Source organism: Carassius carassius, chromosome 8 (genome assembly GCF_963082965.1).
Source record: "Carassius carassius chromosome 8, fCarCar2.1, whole genome shotgun sequence".
Lineage (NCBI taxonomy): Eukaryota > Metazoa > Chordata > Actinopteri > Cypriniformes > Cyprinidae > Carassius > Carassius carassius.
The window spans coordinates 10,989,798-11,015,235 of NC_081762.1; the positions used below are offsets into that span (position 1 = coordinate 10,989,798).

At 39.1% G+C, this 25,438-nt stretch overlaps 1 protein-coding gene across 6 annotated transcripts in view; it reads right to left on the bottom strand.

Moving 5' to 3' along the window:
- LOC132145239 (insulin-like growth factor 2 mRNA-binding protein 3) overlaps window positions 1-24,624 on the bottom strand; it is a 48,009-nt gene extending 23,385 nt beyond the window's left edge. The window contains exons 1-5 of one of the 6 annotated variants that reach the window (XM_059556087.1): window positions 23,945-24,624; window positions 22,947-23,007; window positions 12,646-12,694; window positions 7,186-7,237; window positions 7,020-7,083 (exon numbers count right to left, since the gene is read on the bottom strand). In XM_059556087.1, the coding sequence (XP_059412070.1) occupies window positions 7,020-7,083; window positions 7,186-7,237; window positions 12,646-12,694; window positions 22,947-23,007; window positions 23,945-24,119 (401 nt within the window). In that variant the 5' untranslated portion in view covers window positions 24,120-24,624. The remainder of the gene's footprint in view (window positions 1-7,019; window positions 7,084-7,185; window positions 7,238-12,645; window positions 12,695-22,946; window positions 23,008-23,944) is intronic. The other 5 variants (XM_059556090.1, XM_059556086.1, XM_059556091.1 and 2 more) reach the window with 5 other exon arrangements.
- Between the last annotated feature and the right edge of the window lie 814 nt (window positions 24,625-25,438).

Sequence of the window (25,438 nt, forward strand, 5' to 3'; positions counted from 1 at the left end):
GGGCTATAGAAGAAGTACACCCCTCTCAGATGGAGTCAGGGTTTTACAGCCGTTATTTTGTGGTACCAAAAAAGGACGGCGGATTACGACCCATTCTGGATTTACGCCGTCTAAATCTTACACTCAGGTCGAGCAAATTCAAGATGTTGACGGTAAAATCTATTTTGTCTCAGATTCAACCAAACGACTGGTTTGTCACGATCGATCTGAAGGATGCTTACTTTCATATTCAGATCATCGAGAGACACCGGAAGTTCCTCAGATTCGCTTTGGAGGGCAAAGCGTATCAGTACCGCGTTCTTCCCTTTGGCTTAGCGCTAGCTCCCCGTACATTCTCAAAATGCATGGACGCAGCTCTGGCCCCGTTGCGGCTCCGGGGCGTCCGTGTGTTAAACTATCTGGACGACTGGCTGGTGTTAGCGCACTCTCAGACTCAAGCACACTCTCATCGAGATATTGTGCTAAATCATTTACACAGCCTGGGTTTACGCGCAAACTTCCAGAAGAGTGTATTAATCCCCTCTCAACGGATTACCTTTCTGGGAGTAGATTTGGACTCTCGCGCGATGACAGCGAAGCTTTCTGCCCCGCGCGCTCAGTCGATTATGTCATGCGTTCAGCACTTCAGGGCGGGTCACACAGTGACAGTGAGACTGTGCCTCAGACTACTAGGTCTAATGGCGGCGGCGCTTCCCGTGATTCACCTGGGTTTGCTTTACATGCGCCCGTTTCAGTGGTGGACGAAACGACAGAATATTTCACCCCGTTGTTCTCCGCATCGAACGATCTCGGTGACGCGGAGGTGTGTGATGTCGTTAAAGCAATGGACATCAGCCGAATTTCTCCTCACCGGGGTTCGGCTGGGAATTTGTGCTTCCCGAGAGACTGTCACGACAGACGCGTCTTTGACCGGGTGGGGAGCTGTTTGTCAGGGGCGCCCAGCCCACGGAGTGTGGACAGCGGCACAACGCAGCTGGCACATAAACAAATTGGAATTACTGGCGGTTTTTCTGGCTCTCCAGTATTTTTCGAGTCTACTGACCGACCGTCATGTGCTTCTCAGAACGGACAACACTGCGGTCGTGGCTTATCTGAACCATCAGGGAGGATTACGTTCTCGCCCTCTGTGCAGACTGGCGAGGCGGATTCTTCTTTGGTCTCACGACAAATTTCTGTCGATCCGGGCTGTTCACATCCCCGGACGACTGAACTTCGGAGCGGATTTATTATCCAGGCAGACTCTGGAACAAGGGGAATGGAGATTACACCCCCAAACGGTGAATCACCTATGGCATATTTTCGGGGAAGCGGAAGTGGATTTATTCGCGTCGAGCACGACTACGCATTGCCCGCTATGGTTCTCCCTGAGCCCTCCATCACCCCTGGGTCTGGATGCGCTAGCTCACAGCTGGCCCAGGACCAGCTTGTATGCGTTTCCTCCGATTCGGCTAGTCCCAGCGGTATTATGCAGAATACGGCGGGACAGAGTGGGACAGCTGTTGCTGGTGGCTCCGCGATGGCACACACAGCCATGGTTTGCGGATCTCATCAATCTGTTAGCGGGCTCTCCGGTGGAGATTCCCCTCAGACGGGATTTATTATCGCAAGCACAGGGACGGATCTGGCATCCCAGACCAGATCTGTGGAACCTGTGGGCGTGGCCTCTGAGCGGAGTGAGTTGATATGTCCCGGTCTTTCTGCTGAAACTACCGAGACTATATTGAACTCTAGAGCAGTTTCTACGAGACGCTTATATGCTTTCAAGTGGAAACTGTTTATGACATGGTGTGAAACTCATGATGTGGATCCAGTTTACTGCCCTGTGGCTTCAGTACTGGAATTTCTTCAAGACCGTTTTTCGGAGGGATTGACACCAGCCACCTTGAAGGTTTATGTGGCAGCTATCTCAGCTCACCATGAGCATATAGGTGGTGTTTCAGTGGGTCGTCACCCACTGGTTTCTCGCTTTATACAGGGTGCGCGACGGTTGAGGCCTTTCCGCCCTGTGCGAGTTCCTTCATGGGATTTATCCATTGTGTTACTGGGTTTGTCAGGGCATCCGTTTGAGCCCCTGGAAACTGTATCGGATAAGCTCCTGTCTCTTAAGACACTTCTTCTCATGGCTTTATCCTCCCTTAAAAGAGTTGGGGATTTACAGGCTCTCTCTGTCTCACCCTCGTGCATGGAGTTTGCACCAGGCTCTGTGAAAGTGTTGTTGCGACCTAGGCCTAATTATGTTCCTAAGGTCGCGTCTAATCCTTTTCATTTTCAGCAGGTGGTCCTGGAGGCCTTTTCTCCTGCTGCGACAGAGTCTGGAGATCTAAGTCTTTGCCCTGTGAGGGCGTTGAAGACTTATGTGGATCGCACTGCCCCATGGCGTGAGTCTGACCAGCTGTTTGTCTGTTTTGGACATAAGAATAAGGGCCATGCAGTTACGAAACAGCGCATGTCCCATTGGCTGGTGGAGGCTATTTCCTTGGCCTATGAGGCGCGCGGGCTCGCTTCGCCCTTAGGAGTAAAAGGTCATTCCACAAGAGCAGTGGCTTCTTCTCAAGCCTTTCTCAGTGGATCTTCTATGGATGATATCTGTGCTGCGGCAGGTTGGTCCTCACCGAGCACTTTTATCAGGTCTTACAGTCTGGATGTGAGGATGGCCCCTGGCTCCCGGGTTCTCTCCGCTTGAGCAGATGCTTCCTTGGATCCAAGCTATCAGGTACGTCAGGCGTGATGGTATAGCGTTCCCATACGTGGTGACGTCACCGCAGCATCGAAGTGACCTATGAAAGGGAACATCTCGGTTACGTATGTAACCTTGGTTCCCTGAATAGGGAACGAGATGCTGCGGTTCTGGCCGTGCCGTACCTTGATAGTTTTCTTCCCTTCTCGTCATGAAATCTGAGGTAAATGGCGCGCGGCACCAGGTATATATATGCCTACGCATGACTGGGCGGTGCCACGCGCTATTTGGCCAATAGGATTGGCGGGATGGTATAGGGCTTCAGACATTCGTCACACCGAAGGTGTTCCCATACGTGGTGACGTCACCGCAGCATCTCGTTCCCTATTCAGGGAACCAAGGTTACATACGTAACCGAGATGTTCATTCACTTCCGGATGTTCGTAAGGTATGGTGGATATGAGATATTACTTTTGTTTTCTTAAAAATTTGCGTTTAAATTGCTTTTAATTGTAAGAATGCTTTGGTCATAATCATAGAGAGTGTCATTGCAAATGTGTACGATTTCAAACACTTATGACATGTTTTATGATATAGTATTCGAATGCTGGTCTTTCAAAGTCTTATTTCGCCTAAAATGAACCATTAAAGATGTATTAAAATAGAGCAGAAAGACTTTATTAATGTTAGTAATGCCATTCCCTTATGAAACAAAAATATATTGCAGTATATTGGAAAATATCATGTAATATATTAGGCATATATTCTTATATATGGGATTTAATATTTATTTTTTCCAATATATTGCAATATATTGAAAGCGGCAATCATTTGTATATTTTGCAATATATTATATGATATATGTATCATCAATATATTATTCAATGTATTCAAATATATAATATATTAGAAAATAAAAAGGGAAAATAATATATTACAATATATCACAATATATTTTAAGAAATATATTGGTAAATATATTTTCCTTTCGTAAGGGTTGATAGTTGCATGCATTGCAAAAAAAAATCATATTTGTAATCTTTCATTTACATTATCAAAGATTAATAGATACTGTAACGCATGTATTGTTCATTGTTAGTTCATGTTAATTAATACATTAACTAGTGTTTACCAATGACACCTTATTGTAAAGTGTTACCTCTTAAATTGACCTTCATATGTCTTAATATGACTTTTTGGGGACATTGTCAGTGTGAAGAAATTCAGAGAAGAGACTCACTTCATGTGGCTAGAGTACTGTAATTATCTGTTTTTCTTTCTCTGACAGACTGTATAGCCCTCAACTCTAACATTTTCAAATTGAAAAAAAACTTTCAGGCCATGCTTTCTCAAGCCAAGCCAACCTAAATTTTGACTTGAGAAAATTTATTAATTTAGTTGATCTTAATGCTGGTTATAATTTAATCTCTTAGGTAGTTTACAGACAAAGCAAATAACACTTTTTCTAACACCATGCTATAATATATTTAAAAATACATTTAAAATATTTTCCTTGTATGGCTCTTCTGCCGTTCTTCAAAATGATTTAATTTTGCTTTAATATTGTTTGTTCTTTTATGTAAAGGTGTGGTGAACTGGAGTGCATTGTCTGAACAATACAACCTGAGTGTCCGGGCGTCATGTTCTCTGACCCAGTGCCTCCGGTGAAGTGAGATATTTAAAGACTGTCCAACTGTGTGTGAGGAATCGCAGGAGGAGAGTCCTGTGTGGGTTTGATCCATTCAAAGAATTTGACGGCTACTGCTTGACTTATTGTTTTATCAGTGATGGAGGTGAACTTCAGATATTTTTTTCTTGTGTCATGTCTATAGTCTTAATCTATATTTGTATATACAATTATATTTTCTTTATAGTTTTGTTCTTTGAAATAAATAAAAAAAGATTTCTGTCATCAGTTTTTTTTTTTTTTGGAGGCACCTTGCATAAAATGGGATGCAGACACTGAAAATATACTGTATGTAGTCAACTGAACTTAAAACTACTTTACTGGCTTAAATGTTTCACACGCAGAATTGCCAAAGCAAAATAAAAATGTCCAAATTTATAGTTAAAAAATAGATAAACAAGAACCATAGCAAAAGAAAGATTAAAATAAGAAAGGCAGTGGTTTACACAGAGCAAATGGCTATAGATTCTATTTATACTATGTTAAAATAGCAGGATTTTCTGCTATTTATATTACTTATTGCAAATAGTGGCAATTATTTGCACCTCATTATTGTAGTACATAATAAAACAGTATGCAATAATGAGTGTAAATTACAATTTTAATTCAAATTATTAAATGGATGCCAGCATATTAGGACAATGAAGCCCTCCCTCACAGCTTTTTGATTATTTCCTTCGTTTTTATTTAAAATAAATGTTTTTCTGATGTGATTTGAAATTTGAAAAGATAGGGGGGAAAAGGCAGATTCGGACCGGATCGATTGCATCATATTGTGAACAACACACGTTTTACCATCTGCTCTATTAGAGCCGACGACTGTACTTTATCTGTTTTAATTTTGACTAGCTCAATAAGAAATATAAGGTGCCATTAAAGTGTTAAATAACAATATACACAGTGAAGTAAAGTGCAACAGAATGTTAATATATTGTAAGATACTACACAGATATTACAGAATAAACTGTAATTCCGTATAATTTTACCTCAGATGAAACATGGTTAAACATGGTTGTTTTTACAGTCTTTTTTACACCTTAATGTTCTTTAATACTTTAACATTTTATTAGAGTTTTCTTTTAAGTATGCGCATCGTTTTAATGCACGCACGACCCGAAAACAACTAACGTCATCACGCAATGCAAATTACAAGCGCATGCGCGGTAAACACATACGTGACGTACATACGTGACGTCACCGTGCTACAGTCTGCAGCGAAGGGTGTCTCGACGCTGGCGCGCTGCTGCTGCTACTTTAGGTGACAAAGAGGGAGACCGCCAACAGACCAGGATCTTGTCTTCACGACAACAATATCTATACTTCATGTTGAGCATAAATATAAAGCCTTCTAAAAAAAGGACACCGTCAACAGTATTGACGGCAAAATAGACTGTTTCACAGGTGCAATATGACAGTGTGTCACCGGCCTAAGGTTTTCCAAAAGGCATCACGCGAGTGTGAACATCACTACAGCTAGGAAAAAAACGATTGTAATTCAAACGCAGCTCCCGTCGGCATTTAAACAGACCTTTGCTCTTAATTCCGATCGGGTCAACGCAGTAACGAAATCTGAGCAGGTCTAAAAACTGAAACAGTTCATGCTGCACTTTACACTTTGGAAAAGTTATATAGGCCTATATTTTTTTTTTAATATGAGCAGGCCTACAAGCTGTGATTGGTAATGCTGCACTGTAATCAGTTATTTATTTATATTTTTCATTATATTTTATTATATGATATTGGTTTCGGACAGAGTATTTTAATTAGTGGAGAACTTTGCAGCAGTATTTTATTTCTTATTCTTTTTTTATTTTATATATACTTTATTAAAAAGTATTTAAAAAAAAGTGTAAACAAATTGTTAAAGTAATAAACAACCTGCAGTTTAATGTTTGCATTTCTTTCCCTTACTGTACCGAAAATGAACCGAACCGTGACTTTAAAACCGAGGTACGTGAACCGTGATTTTTGCATACAGTTACACCCCATAATATTACATACACACACACACACACACACACACACACACACACAACTTTCCAGTTAATATAAAAAATTTAATTATTGGATAATGGCACAATTCAGTGCAACAGTTTGTGCAAGAATTGTGTTCTGAACATGAATAAAACAAAAATATTGCAAAGATTTAAAAGCATAAGTCCACAGAAACTAAGTGTGAAATCTAGAAACTATTTTTCGCCTATATTGTACATTTGAGCAATAGTCTAGGTGACTGAGACTAAGGGCATGAACAAAATCTCTGCTTTGCGCCCAAACAGGACACATGTAAACTTAAGCAAACTGATGGGGGGGGGGATTAAGAGCATGAGGCTTAGACATGATGGAATGCCATAAAACATTTAAAGCCATCTAATCTTTCATTTATGTCCATTAGCGGATGGTAACAGAAACTCACTATTGTGTACAAACAATTGCTGAAGATTCTTCTATTCAAGCCTTTCCATTCATTTTCCAGGCTTCTTCACCAACCCCTGTGACTGCACTGCAGATCTACTAATCAAACAGTAGGTGGCACTGAATGAGTTATTATAAATTGCTGAATAAAACATTTCACTGCGAGACTTGGGACAGAGACTCTTTGGAGGGGGTGGAGTGGAGACCAAGCCGGCCGAATCTTAGGTGGATGATACTCACTCTCTGGCTTGGTCCTTGGCAGCATATCGCACGTTGACAACAGCAGTCTCCGTGTCAGTGTTGACTGAGGATGGAAAAGAACATAGGAAGACAGAGGGGGAGAGATTAACTAATCTTTTAATATATGGATTACTAAAGTGACAATCTGCTGAGGAGCACATCCTACCTTGTTCACAGCTCTCCACTGTGCCGTACTGTGCTAACATCCCTTCCAAAACCTGTAGGTGAAGTCAAGCAAGAGAAACTGTCAAGCTGCTTGCACATTAGTCTTGATCACAGTCTGAAAGTGTTGTAGAGCTTGGTATAACTTCAGAAATGACCAGATACAACAGATACAATGCTGTTAAAAATGTTGAACAGTTAAGTGTTAAAGGGATAGTTCACTCAAAAAATCCTTTACTAACCCTATTGTTGTATGATGACCGACTTCTGTGGAAGCATGTCCATATAAAGAAATTCAGAAGGCATTTTCAAAATTGTAGTTTTTGTGTTGCACGGAAGAAATCCAACTTGAAACCGTTTACCTCTTGCCGATTTGGATCTCGATCAAATACTTAAAATCAAAAGCAGACTAAGCATTTGTGGAACTGATTTCTCTCTCCCTTTTCTTTTTTTTTTTTAAACAATATATAGCCTTTTCAAATAAATACATAATTCAGCAAAAGCACTGTTTTACACCTCATTCACTGCAGCTCTTCACTTCTGCCACTCCTGCTCTGGAGGCAGCGTGCAAGCAAACATTGAACATGGGTATAAGGAAGCCTACAGGCTTTTACACACACCAGCCCCTCTATACCTTACACATACTAATGCCCACAACCCCCTAACTGCCACCACTTCCCTTCTCCATTTCAAGCCGCCCTATTGGTTGGCGTGTGCATTACTATGGAATTCCCAGCAGCCATTGGGCCTTTCCAGCCATTGGCTACATAACCAATCAATCATTGAGTCCAGGCCAATAAAGACAAGGCTTTCTTCAAATCGGGTGAAAGAGGAAGGGGCTGTGGTTGGCTTTCAGACACCATGCAGTGAGAAGAAGGGGGGAGGAAGCGGGGTTGACCTACACATTCTGGGAGTCCACACATGGAATATGCCTGCAGCCAGACGGGGCAGCAGGTTAAAATCCAGTCCAACTAAGCTCGTCTGAGCTTGGTCACACAGCGAAACACATCCCCAACGCTACGCCATCACAGATAACACACACACTTCAAGATCTCAACATGTCTCCACTGTAACAGGACGACAATACAAACACAAATATCTTTTATTTGAACAACTGGCAGGTCAAACTAAGAAAATTAAAGGGAGAGATTTAATAACCAAGTCCCGCTCAAGTAGGTACTTGACATTTTCGCAGGCTGACATCATGTGACTGCGGATTCATTTTGGGCTGAAATAAAAGAAATTGTCCTATAAATTTAGCATGTTTATTGGTAAATCCATGGGAAATTAAACCATTACACGGTCAATTTTTTTTTAGGTTAACATTTGGTTCAAGCCAATTTGATACATAATTCATCTAATCAAATTCAATACATGCAACTAAAACTTGTGATATTTAGCATCAATTAAGTAGTGCATGTTTAAATAGTTGAACTGAATTTGCACCTAAAACAGTACCATATCAACATGTTAGGATGATCTGTGACACTGAAGACTGAAGGAATGGCAGCTGAAAATTCATTTTGCCACCCCAGGTATACATTACATATGTACTAAAACAGGGGAAAAAAAGTTATTAAATTTTAATGATTTCCCAAAGTATTATAGGTTTTGTTAAAAAAAAGCAGCCCAAAAAAAATACTGGTCCCAAAATGTATAAACTGTAATATTTGCTAAAATAAATGTCTTTTTTTTTCATATCTAGCTATTGCTGTAACAAACAGAATCCAGCTGAAAATAAATAAAAAAGTGAGCCTTTATGACCTGGAAAAATTATTTCTCATCTACTTAAATGGAAGGTTAAATCACAGGTTCCCTCAAGAATTTCCCATGGCTTTTTAGCATAGCAGTTTCAGAAGGCTTTAAAAGACTCGCATTTTGTTCTATAACCATTATATCAAAAGCATGTGAACTCACACCCTTGCAGTACTAGCAGCAACTTCATAACTTGCATTTAAAAAACAAATGGCGGCATTAAAACACATGTTTGGAGGTATGACCATTTCATTTTGGATGAAGGACAAAACGCGGAGGTCTCTACAAATCTTAAACTTGGAAATTCCCAAAGGAACACATAACTCTTCGGGGTTTATGGACTACAAACATCTATATTCTATTGCTGAATAATACTAGTCCGAGTACTAAACTACAACAGAGCTCGTCGCCACAGGGCAAAACCTGAGTAGTCACGATTCATCAGACGGATCATAAACACTTCAGCAGAATTCAGCTGCAGATAACATGCACAGCTGTATACTATGTCAGAATGATGCATACATTTACTGAAGTTTCATCTTGTTATTTTATATACACATTCAATAAGGTAATATTTACAGTGCTAGCAAAGTAATATTCCTCTTTTTCCACTCTTCGACAAATTTCTCATTCAAAGCTTAAAACGTACAGAATCCAATTTTAACTGACACTTGCCACTAATGTAGTAGATGCATTTAAAACGGATTAGATCATTCTTATCCATTTACACACTGAACTGTGCAAATTGATATACGTAAGAGGGAAGGAGCAATCGGTTGACCTACTGTCTGGTCAGATGTATTTAACTTTTGTATTTAAAAAAAAAAAAAACCTTTATGGTCATTTCATAAAATGGATTTCTCTCAGATTGAGACAAACCTAAATAAGGTTATTAAACCCATAGCTACCGCTACACACCAAAGCAACACAGAAGGCATCTGGCCATTAACAGGACATTTTCTTACACTTTGAAACAGCTAGAGTATGTGCAAAGAAATTAAACTAAATTCAGGTGTCAGACTTTTAAAAAGGTTTAACTTTTTTGAACTTCACATGATATTAATGCAATATTCTTGGGGGGGGGGCATTCTTGCTGATGCAACCACATACAACTAGAGAGGGGAAAAAAAGAAGTCATTTTTAAATGTCAAATAAAATAGAGAACATGTTCATGCGTTACAGGTATAAGGTATTGTCCTCTAGGTTATATTAACCCTATAAAGCTTATTGCATTATATTTGATGTGCAAGTTTCTGAGGTCTCCAAATCATCAACAAGATTAGTTTAGCTGAAAGAATTATAGACGATCTACTGCATGCCTTCGGTCATCTGATGGATAGAATTATACTACAAGGCCTTTCACTTAAAGTACTCCGGTCTTTGTACACACGTGTTTTTACTGTGGGTTGTTAAAATGTATCAATTATATATCAGTGTTCGAGCCTGAACATTTATTTGTATATTACGCTAATCAACACTGTGTTACACTGCTTAATCTGTTTAGCACTTCCACACAAACTACAGAGCTTTGACTTATAAAACTAAGCATTTAAATATTATTTTAGCACATGATTGGGAGATATAACTTATATTAAACTCATGCACGGATTCCTATACGGTAATCAAGGCTTCATAGATTTGCATTACAAGTAATCAGAATTTAATCTTTACTTTTTGGCCTTCAATATCAGCAACTGCACCAAATTAAATTTTTTCCAGTTTTGGGCCTCTTCATAAATTTAGGAACCATATAAGCCTCATGTATAAAAAAAATCACTTATACATCAACTTCAACAGAGTTAAACATAACATCATATTGACTAGGAACACTTTGCTCATGATCGATACATGGATATAGCCTTCAAATTAGTCTCAACATTTAATATATTGTAGCTTTGGTTTACTGTGATGGCAAACAATCCCATTTGACTTTTCCTCAAAGACGTCTGCTGCAAACACAAACAGAGCCCAAAATGAACAAATGTCAGGTAAGGGGGAGCACATTTAAGTGAGTAAATAGAGTTTGCAGCTTAACTGTATTTAAAAACAAAAACTAAAATTACAAATATGATGTTCTGAACTGCACATAAAATAAAAGGTAAAAATAAATAAACCAAATAATACAAAAAGACAAAACAAGCAATTTATGGTCTTAGTAGACAGTTTAACAACTTTTGCCTCAGTGGAAAACTGACCAGCACAAGTTTATCTAGGATGCCCATTTCCCTTCCTGGAACGTGACACGTGGAATATTCCTCACATACCGCCACAAAACCAGAATCAAGGCACCACACAACACTGGGTCTTCACAGCTTTATGACAGGTGCCATTTCACATGGATGTAGCCCGAATTGACTCTGACCGGCTTTGTAATGTTACCAACTTGAAAGGAATAACCTCAATGCCGCAAGAAAAAAAAAAACAGTTTTAATACACAAAAGTGGAAAAAAAATATGGTTATGGTTAAGAAATAATTATCTTTAATATTTCCAAATTTACCTGCCTTTGGCAGGTGTTCTAAAAAAAGAAAAAATTTTTACGAATAGATGGTGTCCACAGTAGCTCTCTTAAAGCTAATTATTTTGAGTTGGCTAGAAAAAAAATAAAAAAAAGATTAAATAAAATCTAAAACACACACCAGAAGCTCCCCATTATGACATGTTGCTGACTAAATCTATGAAAAGCACTGCGAGTGGCCATTTTAATTGTAGTTATTGTTGACTAATGTTTCTTTAAATCATTACATTTAATCCACCATCAAGGAGGTAATGACCTACTACCGTAATAATACATTTAAAAGTAACTGGTAGTTGGGAAGCCCCCCAGGCCTGATTTTACAAATAACTAGGGGGACTATGACAAGAACTAGGGGGTCTCAGCCCCTCCCAGCTCCCCCAGTAATTCAAACACTGAAGGAATCAGTCATGGATGGAAAAGTGGAGGAAACAATGCCAGAGCACAATGCAGTTTTAAATCTGAACCGATTCCTATGATCAGAGCACTTTTGTGGACTTCTGTAAGGCTCACACACACAACGCAGCAGGAATGAAACGAGAAAGGGGGACGAGCAAAGCAAGCATGTCATGCAAGTTTTCAAAGGGTCAGTGAGAGCTTATCTCGAGCGCAAATGAAAAGCGGGAGGGCAAAGCGCAGCGTACTGAGCCATACATGCGAACGCTTCTACAGAGAGTTTGATCTGATAAGTGAAGGACAATAACAATGGGTTAGTAGGTGCAAAGGGGATTTTTTTTTTTCAACTGAACATCATAGGCTTTTATTAGATCTGATCTAAACTAGCATCCATACTAAACAGAAGACGTATTTACCATCCATACAGAGCAAATAGCTAAAATATTTTAAGCGCGTTTCATTTAACAATCACATGATGAGCCTTCTCAAAGCTTGGACTTAAAATTCAAGTCACACACCTCTTACACGAACATGGATAACAGGCTACCTCCTAAAAGAATGCTTGGAACATCTGACTGAATAAATAAGGATAATTGCTTAAAACACAAAAATGTATTGGAAGAGTGTATGTGCTCATTTGGTCCAAGATGTCAAATTCAGGAGGGCTGGTGGCTCAAATACCAATGTTTCTGAGGAGTAGTGGTGTGTAAGCAAGTTAAAGTACTGCTTCAACAGAACACCTCATACAAGCCCCTTCACTTTTAAGAACTGTGGGGTGGGTAGAGAAAGCGGCACTTACTTCCCACTGCATGTGAGGTGGGATATTCCTGATCTGCAGGTTGCAGCTCCTACGGAGAGAAAAAAAAAAAAAAAAAAAAAAAAAGTGGTCAATAAATTACACAAGGCAATAAATCACACAAGTCAGTCATATTTGGATTTAAATGGTCCAGATTCTTACAAGCCACATAACCTTTCTTTGGGGAAAAAACATTTTTGCCTGTCATTCTCACTTTGTCTGCATGGTGTACGTGAATGCGCTGATGACGTATCCTGTTTGCGCGAACAGGGCGTGCAGAGTAGGGCTGCAACTAACGATTATTTTGATAATCGATTAATCTGTCGATTATTTTTACGATTAATCGGTTTATGTACTTATATTTTAGTTTTTTCCATTTTTTCCCCCCAAGTAAATTATTAATAAATGGTCTTTATCCTTCAGCATAGATTTTTAAGAGATTTTAACCATTTTGCATTGTCATATCCTAATCAAAAATATACGTGGAGTTGTTTTATTGTGTTAGTAATCCTTTGTCGAACTCTTCTGCAATCAGAACACTGACCCATACTCCAGCAAATTTCACAAGGAGATTTAAAATAATGTTTTCACCATGGCAGTCCTTAGAGCTCCTAAAGTAGTTTAACATCCCGAACGAAGCTTAAGGAATCTTTCAGAACATATTTTCACGAAGAATAAGGATAAAACAATAAAATTGCAGTGCATTGTATTTTATTATTTACTGGGAAACAGCTTTATAGCTTTTGCTGTGAAATTGTAAACAATCCTTCGAATAAAGTGCCAATGGCATGAAACCTGAATGGAAATCACAATTTAAAGTAAAATCCATCAGAAGGTTGTCCAGAAAAAAAAATTGGACAGTCACACACAAAAAACCTGCTGTGTGAAAAAGAGCAGTGAATACTTAGAAAAAAAGTGCATTTCAAATATCTTTAAACATTTACCTCTCTCATTCAGTCATAATTAGGCTGCACGACTGAATTTTGAACTGGTAAACTACAAACTGATCACAGAACATGTTTGTAAAGCTTTAAATGTTAACTGTTAAAAAGCAATGTTATCAGCTTTTACGACTAAACATTTGCAAACAACATTGTACTGGAGAATCTGCACAAATAAAAGTCTTAGGGGCCGTTCACATATCGCGCCTAAAAACGCGTTGAAAACGCTAGGCGCACCGCTTTCTCCTCCTTTCCAAAGCGCTCGGGCAGAAGCGCCCCTGAGGCGTCTGCCTTTGCTAAGCAACCATGACGTGCTCTCTCCTTGAAGACGCGGAAATTTCAGCAAAGGATAAATGGATTTGCAGCTCAAAAAATCGCTTGCAGTAGCTCTGCTACTAAATTTATTTCAAAATGGAAATCCATATACAACTATGATCAGCTGTTCCTTTCATCTTGACTGAGCTTTTAACGTTGTTACGGGAAAGGATGAAGCTGATTGGTTAGTTCTTGTCACATGACCCGCGATGCGCTTGCAGCATTCTGAAAAGTTGAGATGTTTTTAACTCGACGCGGTGCGGTGTTGGAAATAACAAACTTGAGCGCGCAAAAGACGCGATATGTGAACGTCCCCTTAAACAGTTCAGTAGTGCAGAGTTTACAGGTTACTCTTCTTTTTTGAAGGCTCAAAGTAAAGTACTCCCAGTCTCCCACATCCCGCTAAATGCTGCAGAGACGCTGTTCGGGAAGCACGTGACATAAAACGAGGCCAGCTATTGGCTATTCGCTACTTCTCCTGCTGTACTGGCTGAGTAAAACCTCCGGTGGCTCATTACTGCCACACTTTGGTCACCACAGATTTGAAATATGCACGAAATGAGCCGCTTACGGCAAATAAAAGTTATTTAGCAACGAATCGATGACTAAATTAGTTGACAACTATTTTAATAATCGATTTTTATCGATTAAATCGATGCGTTGTTTCAGCTCTAGTGCAGAGCGACACAAATACATATTTGACAGGCAGGTAAGAAAGCCAATTAAAATGCTCAGAGTATTTTGATTGGAGAAACATTTGATCCTACGACTTCCACAGAATATATAAATACATTTAGACCACTTAATACCTATTGGGATGTGAAGAGACCTGCATAACAAAAAAAGGTTTCTGAAGACAATCACCTATTGCACCTTTAAGTCTGAATGGGAGAACCCAGCAGAGGAAGATTTGAGTAACATTATCTCTACAAGGTGTTCTACTAGCTCAAAATGAAAAATGACTGAAAGTTGCATTCTGAAAATTATACAGGGGTGCACGATAAATATCGGTCAATATCTCGCCAGTAAAGCCGGTTCTCTAATCAGCGGTAAATTCAGGTGCGTAGGCAGGCAGTAGGGTCACAGATATGCTGCAGATTTCTCTCGTGGGGGCGTTTTGTGAATTGGGGTGGTGCGCGCATCGCAGATCTCGGTGATTCCACACGGAACAAATACAAACTGAAAAACCTGTGAGATCCAAGTTGAAAAGTTCTGAGAATGTTCAACATCTGTATTTATTTTGTTTTACAATTATTTTGTTTTCTTTAGGAATCCTGAAATAACTTTACTTTTCACTGATTAAGCAGATGTAATTTTTTGTTCAGATCATAATGTTATGACATTGTAACAATTGTAAACTTAAACTGTGAATCTGTAAAGCAGGACCTTAAAAAAAATAATATGTATAGTCTTTTTATAGAATACATTTTATACATGTATATTTAACTAAAGAATCCTGCAAGCACTTGAACCCCCCCCCCCCCCCCCCCCCCCCCACTCATACTGCACAAAAAGGGTTTCAATAACATTGAATGTTAGAGGGACTGATTATTGTAAATGCAGATCCCAGTGTGTTCTGGTTAAACAATTTGTATTTATTTATTGCTAAGGTTTGCATATGGTGGTGTGTTCTTAATGACAGGTTTCCTAAATATATCCTATTCTTAAAATAAGAAATATCCCCAAAATAATCGCCTTGCATCGCAATATAGCGCATTGCAACCCCTGTATTGTGATACGTATCGTATCGCCAGTTTCTTGCCGATACACAGCCCTAATCTGAATACAAGGTACCAAACAAAAATAGCACCCATGAGTCGGATTGAAATTGGGGTTTATAAATCAAGTTAATTAAAGATGCACCAACTGGCCAGCCAGGGACCAGAATCAGACGATTTTCTGCATGACCGGCGACTGGCTGGCCCGTCTCACATCTTGCCGATTACTTTGACATCACAGCTACACTCACATCCGCATGTAAAATGTCGGCAACATGAGAGAAGATTAAAATTAAATTTATGCATTTAGCAGACGCTTTATCCAAAGCGACTTACAGTACATTCATGCTAACAATTTTTACCTAACACGTGTTCTCTGGGAATCATCAGAAGATGACAAATTCAAAATTTGTAATAAGCATAAGGCCACAGTAAAGTCCCATTCACACCAAGAACAAAAACTATAAAGACAAGGGTATTAGCATCCACACCAGTTAACAAAATAATCTGTGTATTCTCTTTTTTTATTCCCAGATTGATTCTGATTGGGTGTCAATATTCATCAGATGGAAAAAGTCATTCTGAAAGGGATTCCATCGATATGGTTTCTCTGTGACTTTGTTACAGATGGTGTGTGGACTGAATTTCTGAACCCTTCTCTTTATTGTTATCCTTACAGTTATCAGCCTTGGTGTGAACAGGCCTTAAACCATGGTGAAATCACAGGGCTCAATTAATGCTTGTCTGGGACAAGTAGATCTTTTAAAGGGGCAAGTGAGAGAATTTGAATTGCTTGACTGGACAAGCAGCATTATTACAACGTCAATAAAAATAACAGGAAACAGGATAACATGGAGCAGCATTTAATCGAGCCGTAGATCACTGACAAGCTACGCAATAATCACATTCATTATCACCTCCATTTGAAAGCAGGTGATGGCGATTTAGCGGTAATCACAGAACCAGATTTACTGACTAGATACGCATGATCATATCGTTTGATATATCACCCAGCCCTATTCTGAATGAATTAGCCATTTGAACAAATGGGTAGAATGAATGGCTCAATGACTAACTAATTAAAACAGTCACTTGCTGCCACCTGATGGTTTGGTTTAATATTTACGTATAATTACGTTTTTCCCAACATTTCTTGTATGTGATTTTTTTTTAACTAAATCTTATAACATCACTAATGCATTTGTCATTTTGTGGTGTACATTCATTAAAGGCACCTCTCAGCTTCATAAAACGGTCTTTGTAAATATATCAACTTCAGATGCAGCTTTTGTTTCCTCCGCAGCAGAAAGATAGAGTTTGTTGACACCAATTTCATTTGAATGGTAACAATTTCTTATTCTAATAAAATTAATTGAATGTAAAAATTTGATGTGAAAAATGACATTTAAAAAGGTTAGGAAAATATGCCCATTTATAAACAATGGGAAACAACATCTGATTTTATATAGCAACTCATTTCTACCTCTTTCCAGTCACAAAAAGCCTAAAAATTCCCCAAAGTAAAATCTAAAACTCTTACCAATGGGTTTATCCCTCACATATGGTAGCTGATAAACACCTTGTGGACTCAAACACCTGTTTGATCTCGATTCAAACATCCCAAAGAGAGCGGCAATACTGGTGATTTCACACACGCATGTATGTGACCAACCCCAGGTGTGTGTTAATTCACCTTCAGTTGTAGTGATTCAGTGATTTTGCATATCTAGCAGACAGATAAAACCTGAATATACAAGATGTCGGAGATGTTTGGCATATTGCCACGTCCCTTGATTTAACAAATGCTGACATGTAGATAATGTGATAAGTGTATGGTAAACTTAAAGGGGGATTTATATGATGGAAAGGCTCAGTTAGACATTCAAACCACAGGTGATGTCTTTACTGAGAGAAGTTCGCAATTACAAATTCGTAATTCTACACGGTCTACAAAACCAACTGGTCAGTGACAAAACAATTAGTTTATGAATCAACTTTAATTTGTCAATGAATGCGATGACTGTGTACGTTCACTTTGAGGAAGATACAATGGCATCAACTGGACCTGTCAGAAACCAAGACACAGCGTTTAATGTTTACATTACTACGAGTACAAGTAACAAGCCAACTTGGCCACAATCCCAATATAAACTGCACATATGAATCATTCAAATGGAAACAAAAACAAAAATCTGCAATATAAATATAGAGGTTACTAATACAGAATTTTCTAAAAAGCCAAGAACTAAGCGTATCAATGGTTAGAAAAGGGACAATCTAGATCTCAGTTTTGGATTAAATTTTAAATGAAGAGAATGAAAAATGAAGAGCCTGTAAATATGCAATTCAGCACTGTAAAATTAATTTTAATGGTGCTACCACTTTAATAGACCAGTTCTTTAATTTGAACATAGGTTTCATTAATGTGCATGTTTTGGTGTGGTGGTTGTGAAAGATCTTTAACTGCCCACTTGACTTTACACAACTCCAAAGTTCACGCTCCGTATATTTGCGTATTTACACACTAAAATTAACAAGAACAGAATGTACAGAGGACATGAGAACAAACATGCCTCTACCTGAACAGGTAGACAAACTAACCCCCACACACACACACACACACACACACACTTCTACGTCTGTCACACATGCACAGATTAAGGCCTAAATAGTGAGCAATAATGGGGGACTTGTAGCACATTGGTGTTAAAAGAAACTGATCTACTATAATCAAGTAATTGACGTTGACACACATACGTGCTTCAAGCAATCAGCGTGCATCAACAGTCCTCAGTACTTTATAACAATGGATAATCTGTATTATTTATTGTATGGTTATAAGCTATCATAAATTGGCTCCCTAAAAGACAGCAAACCTCCATAAACAGACATCTTGTAGTGTGCAATTGTTTTAATTATGACAACGAGAAAACTGGTTTGATTTTGCTTTAACACAACTGACGGCAGGAATGATAGTACTAGGATTTGAGCAATATTTGATCTGAATTTTTTTACATTTTCACTTAAGCATAAAAAGTCAATCTATGGGTATTTTCTTGAATTTCTCTTAAGTTTGTTGATTGTGCAGCAACCCTTTTTAAATAGCAAAGAAACACTACATTGTCATCCAAAACATTTTGGTTTCCAATTCAGGACTTTGTAGCAACTAAATTCATAAGCAACAAACTGTCAAACGAAAGGTTATACCATGTTGCTTCTGCAAAATGGAACATGCATATGCAAATTTATATATAAAAAAAAAAAAGTTAGTCACCATTAACTACTGCAACACACACTGACCCAATTTAAAAATAACAAAAAGTAGTTTTGACAAGAAATTAAAAACAAGGTCATTCAAATAAATCACTGACCTATCAATTCTCAAAATTAAAAGCATGCCTTAAAATAAATAAACTACAGTGTCGATCCTAGCAATGCTATATAGAGTAAGGCCTGGAGACGAAACTGAAGTTGTACAGGCTGTAAGGGACATTTGCACTCACGAAGAGTGTAGATGTCAAGAGGAGAACAATCACTTGGAGTCATCTCAGGAATTATCAAAATGCATCACAACTTGCATTCAACATCTGTGCAATTCCTGGACATGTTTTCCCCAGCGTGTTTACGGTGTCAAATCCAAGGCAACACAATCCAAATTTGATTTTGTAAACTACAACCAGTGTGGCAAAAATACCACAGGTAGTGTAGAGCGTATGCTCATTTTAAACAAGGAACTGCTCATTTAGAGAAAATCTATTTAATAAATAATTTTGAGCTTCAAATTATGGGTTGAGCGTGATACTACAGAAGTTGTCCATGCTTAACTATAACCCACTGTGGCAAAAGCTTTGACAGAATTACGTAACCTAAAACGGCAACACACACATTCACCATTTAATCTAAAAAAATATATATACACTTAGCTTACACACACACACACACACACACACACAAGCATATCAAATCTACTAAAAAGACAGTTAATAAAGAAAACATTAGCACTCAGCTGAATGATCAGAGAGACATGTGAGACAGGTAAAAATAACGGGGAAAAAAAGGCCAAGGCCAGACATGTATAGGTGTATGCACCGGGGCAAGTGACCTAAAAAAAAATAAAAATAACAAAAGTTAAATAAAAACCCAAACACACCAAGAACTACTAAAACATTATAAAACAAATTCCATTTGGTAAACCTTCACATTTTTATTTTTGTAATGTCAACTTCAACTAAAAGTACAGCCGTATGACATTCCTGGTTTCATGTACGAATTAAAAACTTCCCTTTTCTTTTGAGGAATTTGGTGGGATTGGTGTGCTTTTCCAGCCCTGGTCTGCATTCCGGTGGGAATGCAATATGGAATGTTCTCCTACAGCAGATTAAGCTATAGGAGCAAGAGGGGAGTGTATGCATACATGTGTGTGTGTGTGTGTGGGTGTATGTGTGTGTGTGTGTGTGGTTAGGATGGGGGTGGGGTGTTAGTGCCCCATTTCAGGGTAAACTCTCTCTGCCCCTGGGGGTGGGGTCTGGTTACCATAGTAACAGGTTAGCCTACAGACAAGAAAGGGAAAAGGGGTGGGGTTTGGTTGTGATGTAACGGAAGTAGAGGGCATCTTCATTTACTTCAAAATCAAATGGACATGCAACATAACTGTCTGTGTGCACACATGTATGAACATACACGGTACAATGGGGGGGGGGGGGGGTTGGGGAGACTTCCCACCACAAACACTCCAGGAGGAACCAGGAAACACGGCCGAACGTTATATTTCACAAGCTAGTGACTCCATCACGAGAACGCACAACTCAACTGAAATCAATATACTTTAATATTTAGTTTTAGAATAAACTAAAACAAAGGAGATCATTCCAGCCACAGCTGATAAGATGAAAAAATTACATCTAACAGTAGGACAATTTTTTTAATTACCACCAAATAATAATAAAAAAGCTATATATTGTTTAACTTAAAAAATAAAAAATAAACTTTCAAACATTTAAAGCAGGATTGAAGCATACACAAAAACAAATTGAGAAATATAAATTACACTAATTTAGGCTGAATGTGATACGCCACTTCAATTGCGTAAGCAATTGAAGCCAAAATAAAGCACACAAAATACCTAGCTATATTATTTTCTCACAGATTGCAATCATAGAAATTGTTGAGTGACAATTTCTCTTTTTTTTTTTTTTACAAAAAAATAGCATTAATATTTAAAACGTAGCGAAGTTAGCAACCCTGTAAAATTAAAAAAAATATTTAAAAACAACAAAGACTGACTGTCCACACAAAGGTTCCAACTTTTTCAACACAGAGTATCTGTTCTAGCTGAGACCCTTTTCCCACACTCTCTTCTAGCAGTTGGGGCCCCCCTTTAAGCCACACGTGTGCATGCACACACACACATACATACATACAGTGCAAGCTCTGAGCAAAAACGGCTACGCTAGTAAGAGGAAGCTAGCAATGAGAAAGAAAAATGGCGTATGAAACGAAACTTCTAAAGGCCAATGGGCTGTCCATGCAGGCTCTGCTCAGTGTACACACAAGCCTGGTTGGAGAACGGTGTCACAATCAAAATGTTTTTAATGTATGAAGCATCTGAACTCTGCTACCAAATTACAAGTATCCATTAAAAGGAAAAATATATAATAATGCAGATTAATGTAAACATTAATGTGAATACTAATATATATAGTAGGTCCTGTGTTCACCACACAGCCTTGTAATGCACCCTGACCAAACTATGCTTCCAGAAAACGGCTCCATAAAATGCACACCCCTTGGTACATTCACACACACTCACACTCAAGAGGCCACACTTTACCCAACTTTCATATTTTGTGTGTGTGTATAAAGGGGGGCAGGGCCTAAGCTGAGACTCATATGATAGAATGCAAGATCACTCCCATCATGCATTTCACTATACTTAGCCCTCATTGGTTTGCAGTTTAAACCAGCTTTACATACACAACCTCTGACCTGCTCCTATCAACATTTACTACATGTGTAGCATTTACACAAAATAAACATTATACATTTAACACTCAAATTATATGGTTTCCATGATTTACATACTAACCTCATCATAATAAGCTATTGTTTTAATACACTGTTAGTGTATACAAATTAAACCGCAAATAACCTGTCCACTTAATGTCTAAGATCAGCTGGTCCATCAAGAATAGCCTTATAATTGAACTAACCTCAACATGCGTTTAACCATTACGAATAAAAAAAAATATTAAAGTCTACTTTAGTCAAAATAATGAACTACATATAATTAATTCAAACGTGCCAAATGCTTCACTTTATAGTTTTTAACAAAACAAAACCACCTTTAACTTAAACCACGTACAATTCACGTGGAAACTTATTTAACGAGAACTCACTTTTAAAAAATAAATACATATACATAACCGCTAATTAATTATACATAAAAAAAATGCAGGACACTGGGGAATTTATAAACATCGTATATGTACATGAGGCGGTCGCAAAGTGAAAATAAGGCGAATATTCATTATATCTGTAGTCGTTACGTCAACTTAATTGTTACAATAAAACAGCAACCCACTAGCACACGGTTGGTAAACAGTGCTTTGTGGTAAACAGTGCTTTGTGGCTAACACCGCGTCTAGTCGTTACAGTTCCCGTGAACCCACAAACCGGTTTTCGTGACAAGACCTCGACCCTTGCAGTCCACGCGCGCTGAGGATACCATCTCGTGCCTGAGCAGCGCGAGGAGGGGAAAGAGGGGGCGGAAGCACTGAGCGGCATGACTGAATAGTAGTTTCTTCTTAAATGGACGCCAGAGCAAGCATGGCTCCATAAATGCACATCCATGTGCAATGTGAGGTCCCATTTACAACGTTTGCGTTCTCACTTTGCACACCTCTGCCGCGTTTCTTGTTACGTTTTGTTAAGGCCTAAAGGCCCAGTAATATGTGAACTCAGCATATCAAGGGCCTCAGATGTAGTACAAAACCCCACATTCCGCACGCTGACATGGAGGTTCAATCAGTAGCATATTGTAGCACTTTTTTTTTTGCTACTAAACACGCCTGTGGATTTACATTTAAAGCAGGTAGCCTACACAAAACACACAGTAACCACCCTAATCATGAATTTCGCTTGCAAATAGTTTGATGGGTAATATGAACGTAAAGCAAATCAAATGAGAGCCATTTAAAAGATTAAAAACAACAAGCACGATTTAAAATCTGGGCTTGTCAGGAGAAAAATATCTGGAGATAATTCTTCAAAACCATAAAGTGGACTTAGCCATTTTTTTGATGAAATTGCGAAATTTACAAATGAATCTTACCTTTGTCGCTTAGGGACAGAGTGCTCCACTTCTAAGACTTTTCCGTGGAGTTCTACTTTCCCTGAAAAATATTAATTGTATTTTAATAAGTCACATTTTTATTTCAAACAATGTATATTGTGTGGCATAGGTTTACAATTTACGAAAGTGCAAAAAAAAAAAGCCATTTACGCTACGTGTACAGAAACTACACTGAAATGTAAGATAAAGAACATTTCCACGACAATCTAAGACAAAATTAGTTTTATAAAAAAAAAATTAATGCATACAAAATTTCCCAGAGGTTAAACTTGGAAGACAAATTTGCCCCCACGCTTTTGCGCGAAGGCCTCAGCAACGAGCAGCAGACACTGACTTGTTAAAGAAAATCACGAAAACGTCCACTGACTAATACGGTCTCTTTATGGCAAATATTGCAGGTTTTACACAATGCACACTCGTTCAAAACATAATCAACCCATAATGAAGAGAAAAGGGAGTAGTCGAAAGGCCTACAAGCCCCCAATGCAACCCAACCACCTGGTGTTTCAGAACTCGTAATTACAGCGACAAAAGTGATACATTTTTACAATGCAAACAAAACCTCCAGTTCTGTGTAACACTTTAATTCACTTCCAGAAAGTGCTCCACGAGCTGCCTTTAGAAGCCACACGAAACACCAAGTACATTTTAATTCAAATAAATACTATGTGCAGCCTCTCGCCGCTTGGATATCGGAGTTTGTAAACACATTATTTCACATTATTGCACACATAAGCAATGCTTTAACTTTGATAGACAGTTGCCATTCAGTTATTTTGATACTAAAGCGAGACTTGGCGTTCTCGGCGAGTAAAGACCGTGGTTTAAAAAAAACTGAAAGTGAATAGCCTACACTCGGTCAATGTACGAACACATCCCTGTTTTGCATAGGCGTCTAATTGTTAAACGCGACCGCTGCATGTGCATTGTAATTCATTTGGAGGGTGGACAAAATCACATACGCACAAAAGTCTTACCTGAAAGAGTGTCAATGGCCCTCATCGCTACCTTTTCGTCGGGGCAATCCACAAACGCGTAGCCACTCTTTACGAGAAAGGGTGCACTGAAAGGTATCTTCCACTGCTCAAAGATACTTTCCAAGTCCAGCGCACTCGCCTGCTCGCTCACGTTCCCGATGTAGAGCTTATTCATTTTGTTGTATACGGAAAAGAGCGAACGTGTTGCAGAGGGCAGCCCTTTATCGCGTCGCTCAGATGGGCAGTGTTTGGATAGAGAGAGAGGGAGTGAGAGAACCGCTCTGTCGCTCAGCGGAGGGTCTGGGAGTGTTCTCCCAATCACTCCAAGCTACTGAGATATTTGATGGACAAGATCGCCGCCGTGCTTGCGCGCTCTCGCGTTTCCTCTTGATTTAAACGCGCTGAATTATTTATTCCGTCACCTCTGCGAGGCAAGGGCCGGGAAGATAGAGAAAGTTTCTTTATTCTTTGGCGATGCGACTAAATTGTCACACGCGTTTGTGTAGGCACCGCCTCTTAATAACATCGAGGGAACGGGAAACAAAAAACCGCTAAGTTCTTCTGCCTTTTTCAATGAGCCACGTGTTCAAACTACAAATCAGTCCTGCACGTGAGGTGTCCCTGTTCCTCAATTAAGTGTCGGATGGGGGGAAATGGCACAGGGATGACTGGGGTGGGGACAGATAAAGATGGAGAGAGAGGGGGGGGTAAAACATTGCAGGGATTCCGTGCAAAAAGCTAACTGTACTCGTACTGTTCAACGATATTCCGTTCGGTGGACTTTTCTCCCCTAATGCCGTTCTGCGCTCTCATTGGTTGTTGGTGGAGTTGTAAAGAGGCGTTGCACGCACGCTCGCTCGCCTCACAACGCTTGAAACCAGCGCTGAGGCTTTATCTGAGTTTATGGTGGGCTGCCACATAGGGGACGAGGGGGAGGGTCTGCCATTCATACAGCATCTACACTATTTCTTTATTTTCTATATTCTCTATGACATACATACATGGTGAACAATCGAGGCCACATTCAATCAAGCGATAATGTCTTTTACTCTCCCATTTTACGAAGAAAAATCCTACATGCGTAACTATGTATTGGATAATTATTTACACACATACATATGTGAAGCATTTTGCGTTACTCTACGCAGCTTCTTAACTATACATGCCTACAGTTTTTGACTACTTTGGCCTAGTGTAACGTGACCTAACCAGATTGAACAAAGCGAATTATACACTTCCGGTGTCTAAAGAATGGGGAGGGCCATGCGGATAGAAAAGTCGTAATGGCGAGTGGTTAAGGCGGGCCTCCTTCTGGCACAGTGGGGAGGAGATCATAGGCCTGTGTGTTGGTTCATGCAATATACTTTAGACTTCTTCCCCGAAAATTCGCCACATTTCTTTCACTGTTCCGCAAAAAGAGTTGCATAATATCTGGATGTGCGGCGTGCAAATGGCTCGACCTTCCACGTAAAACGGAGACATTTACGCTGGGCC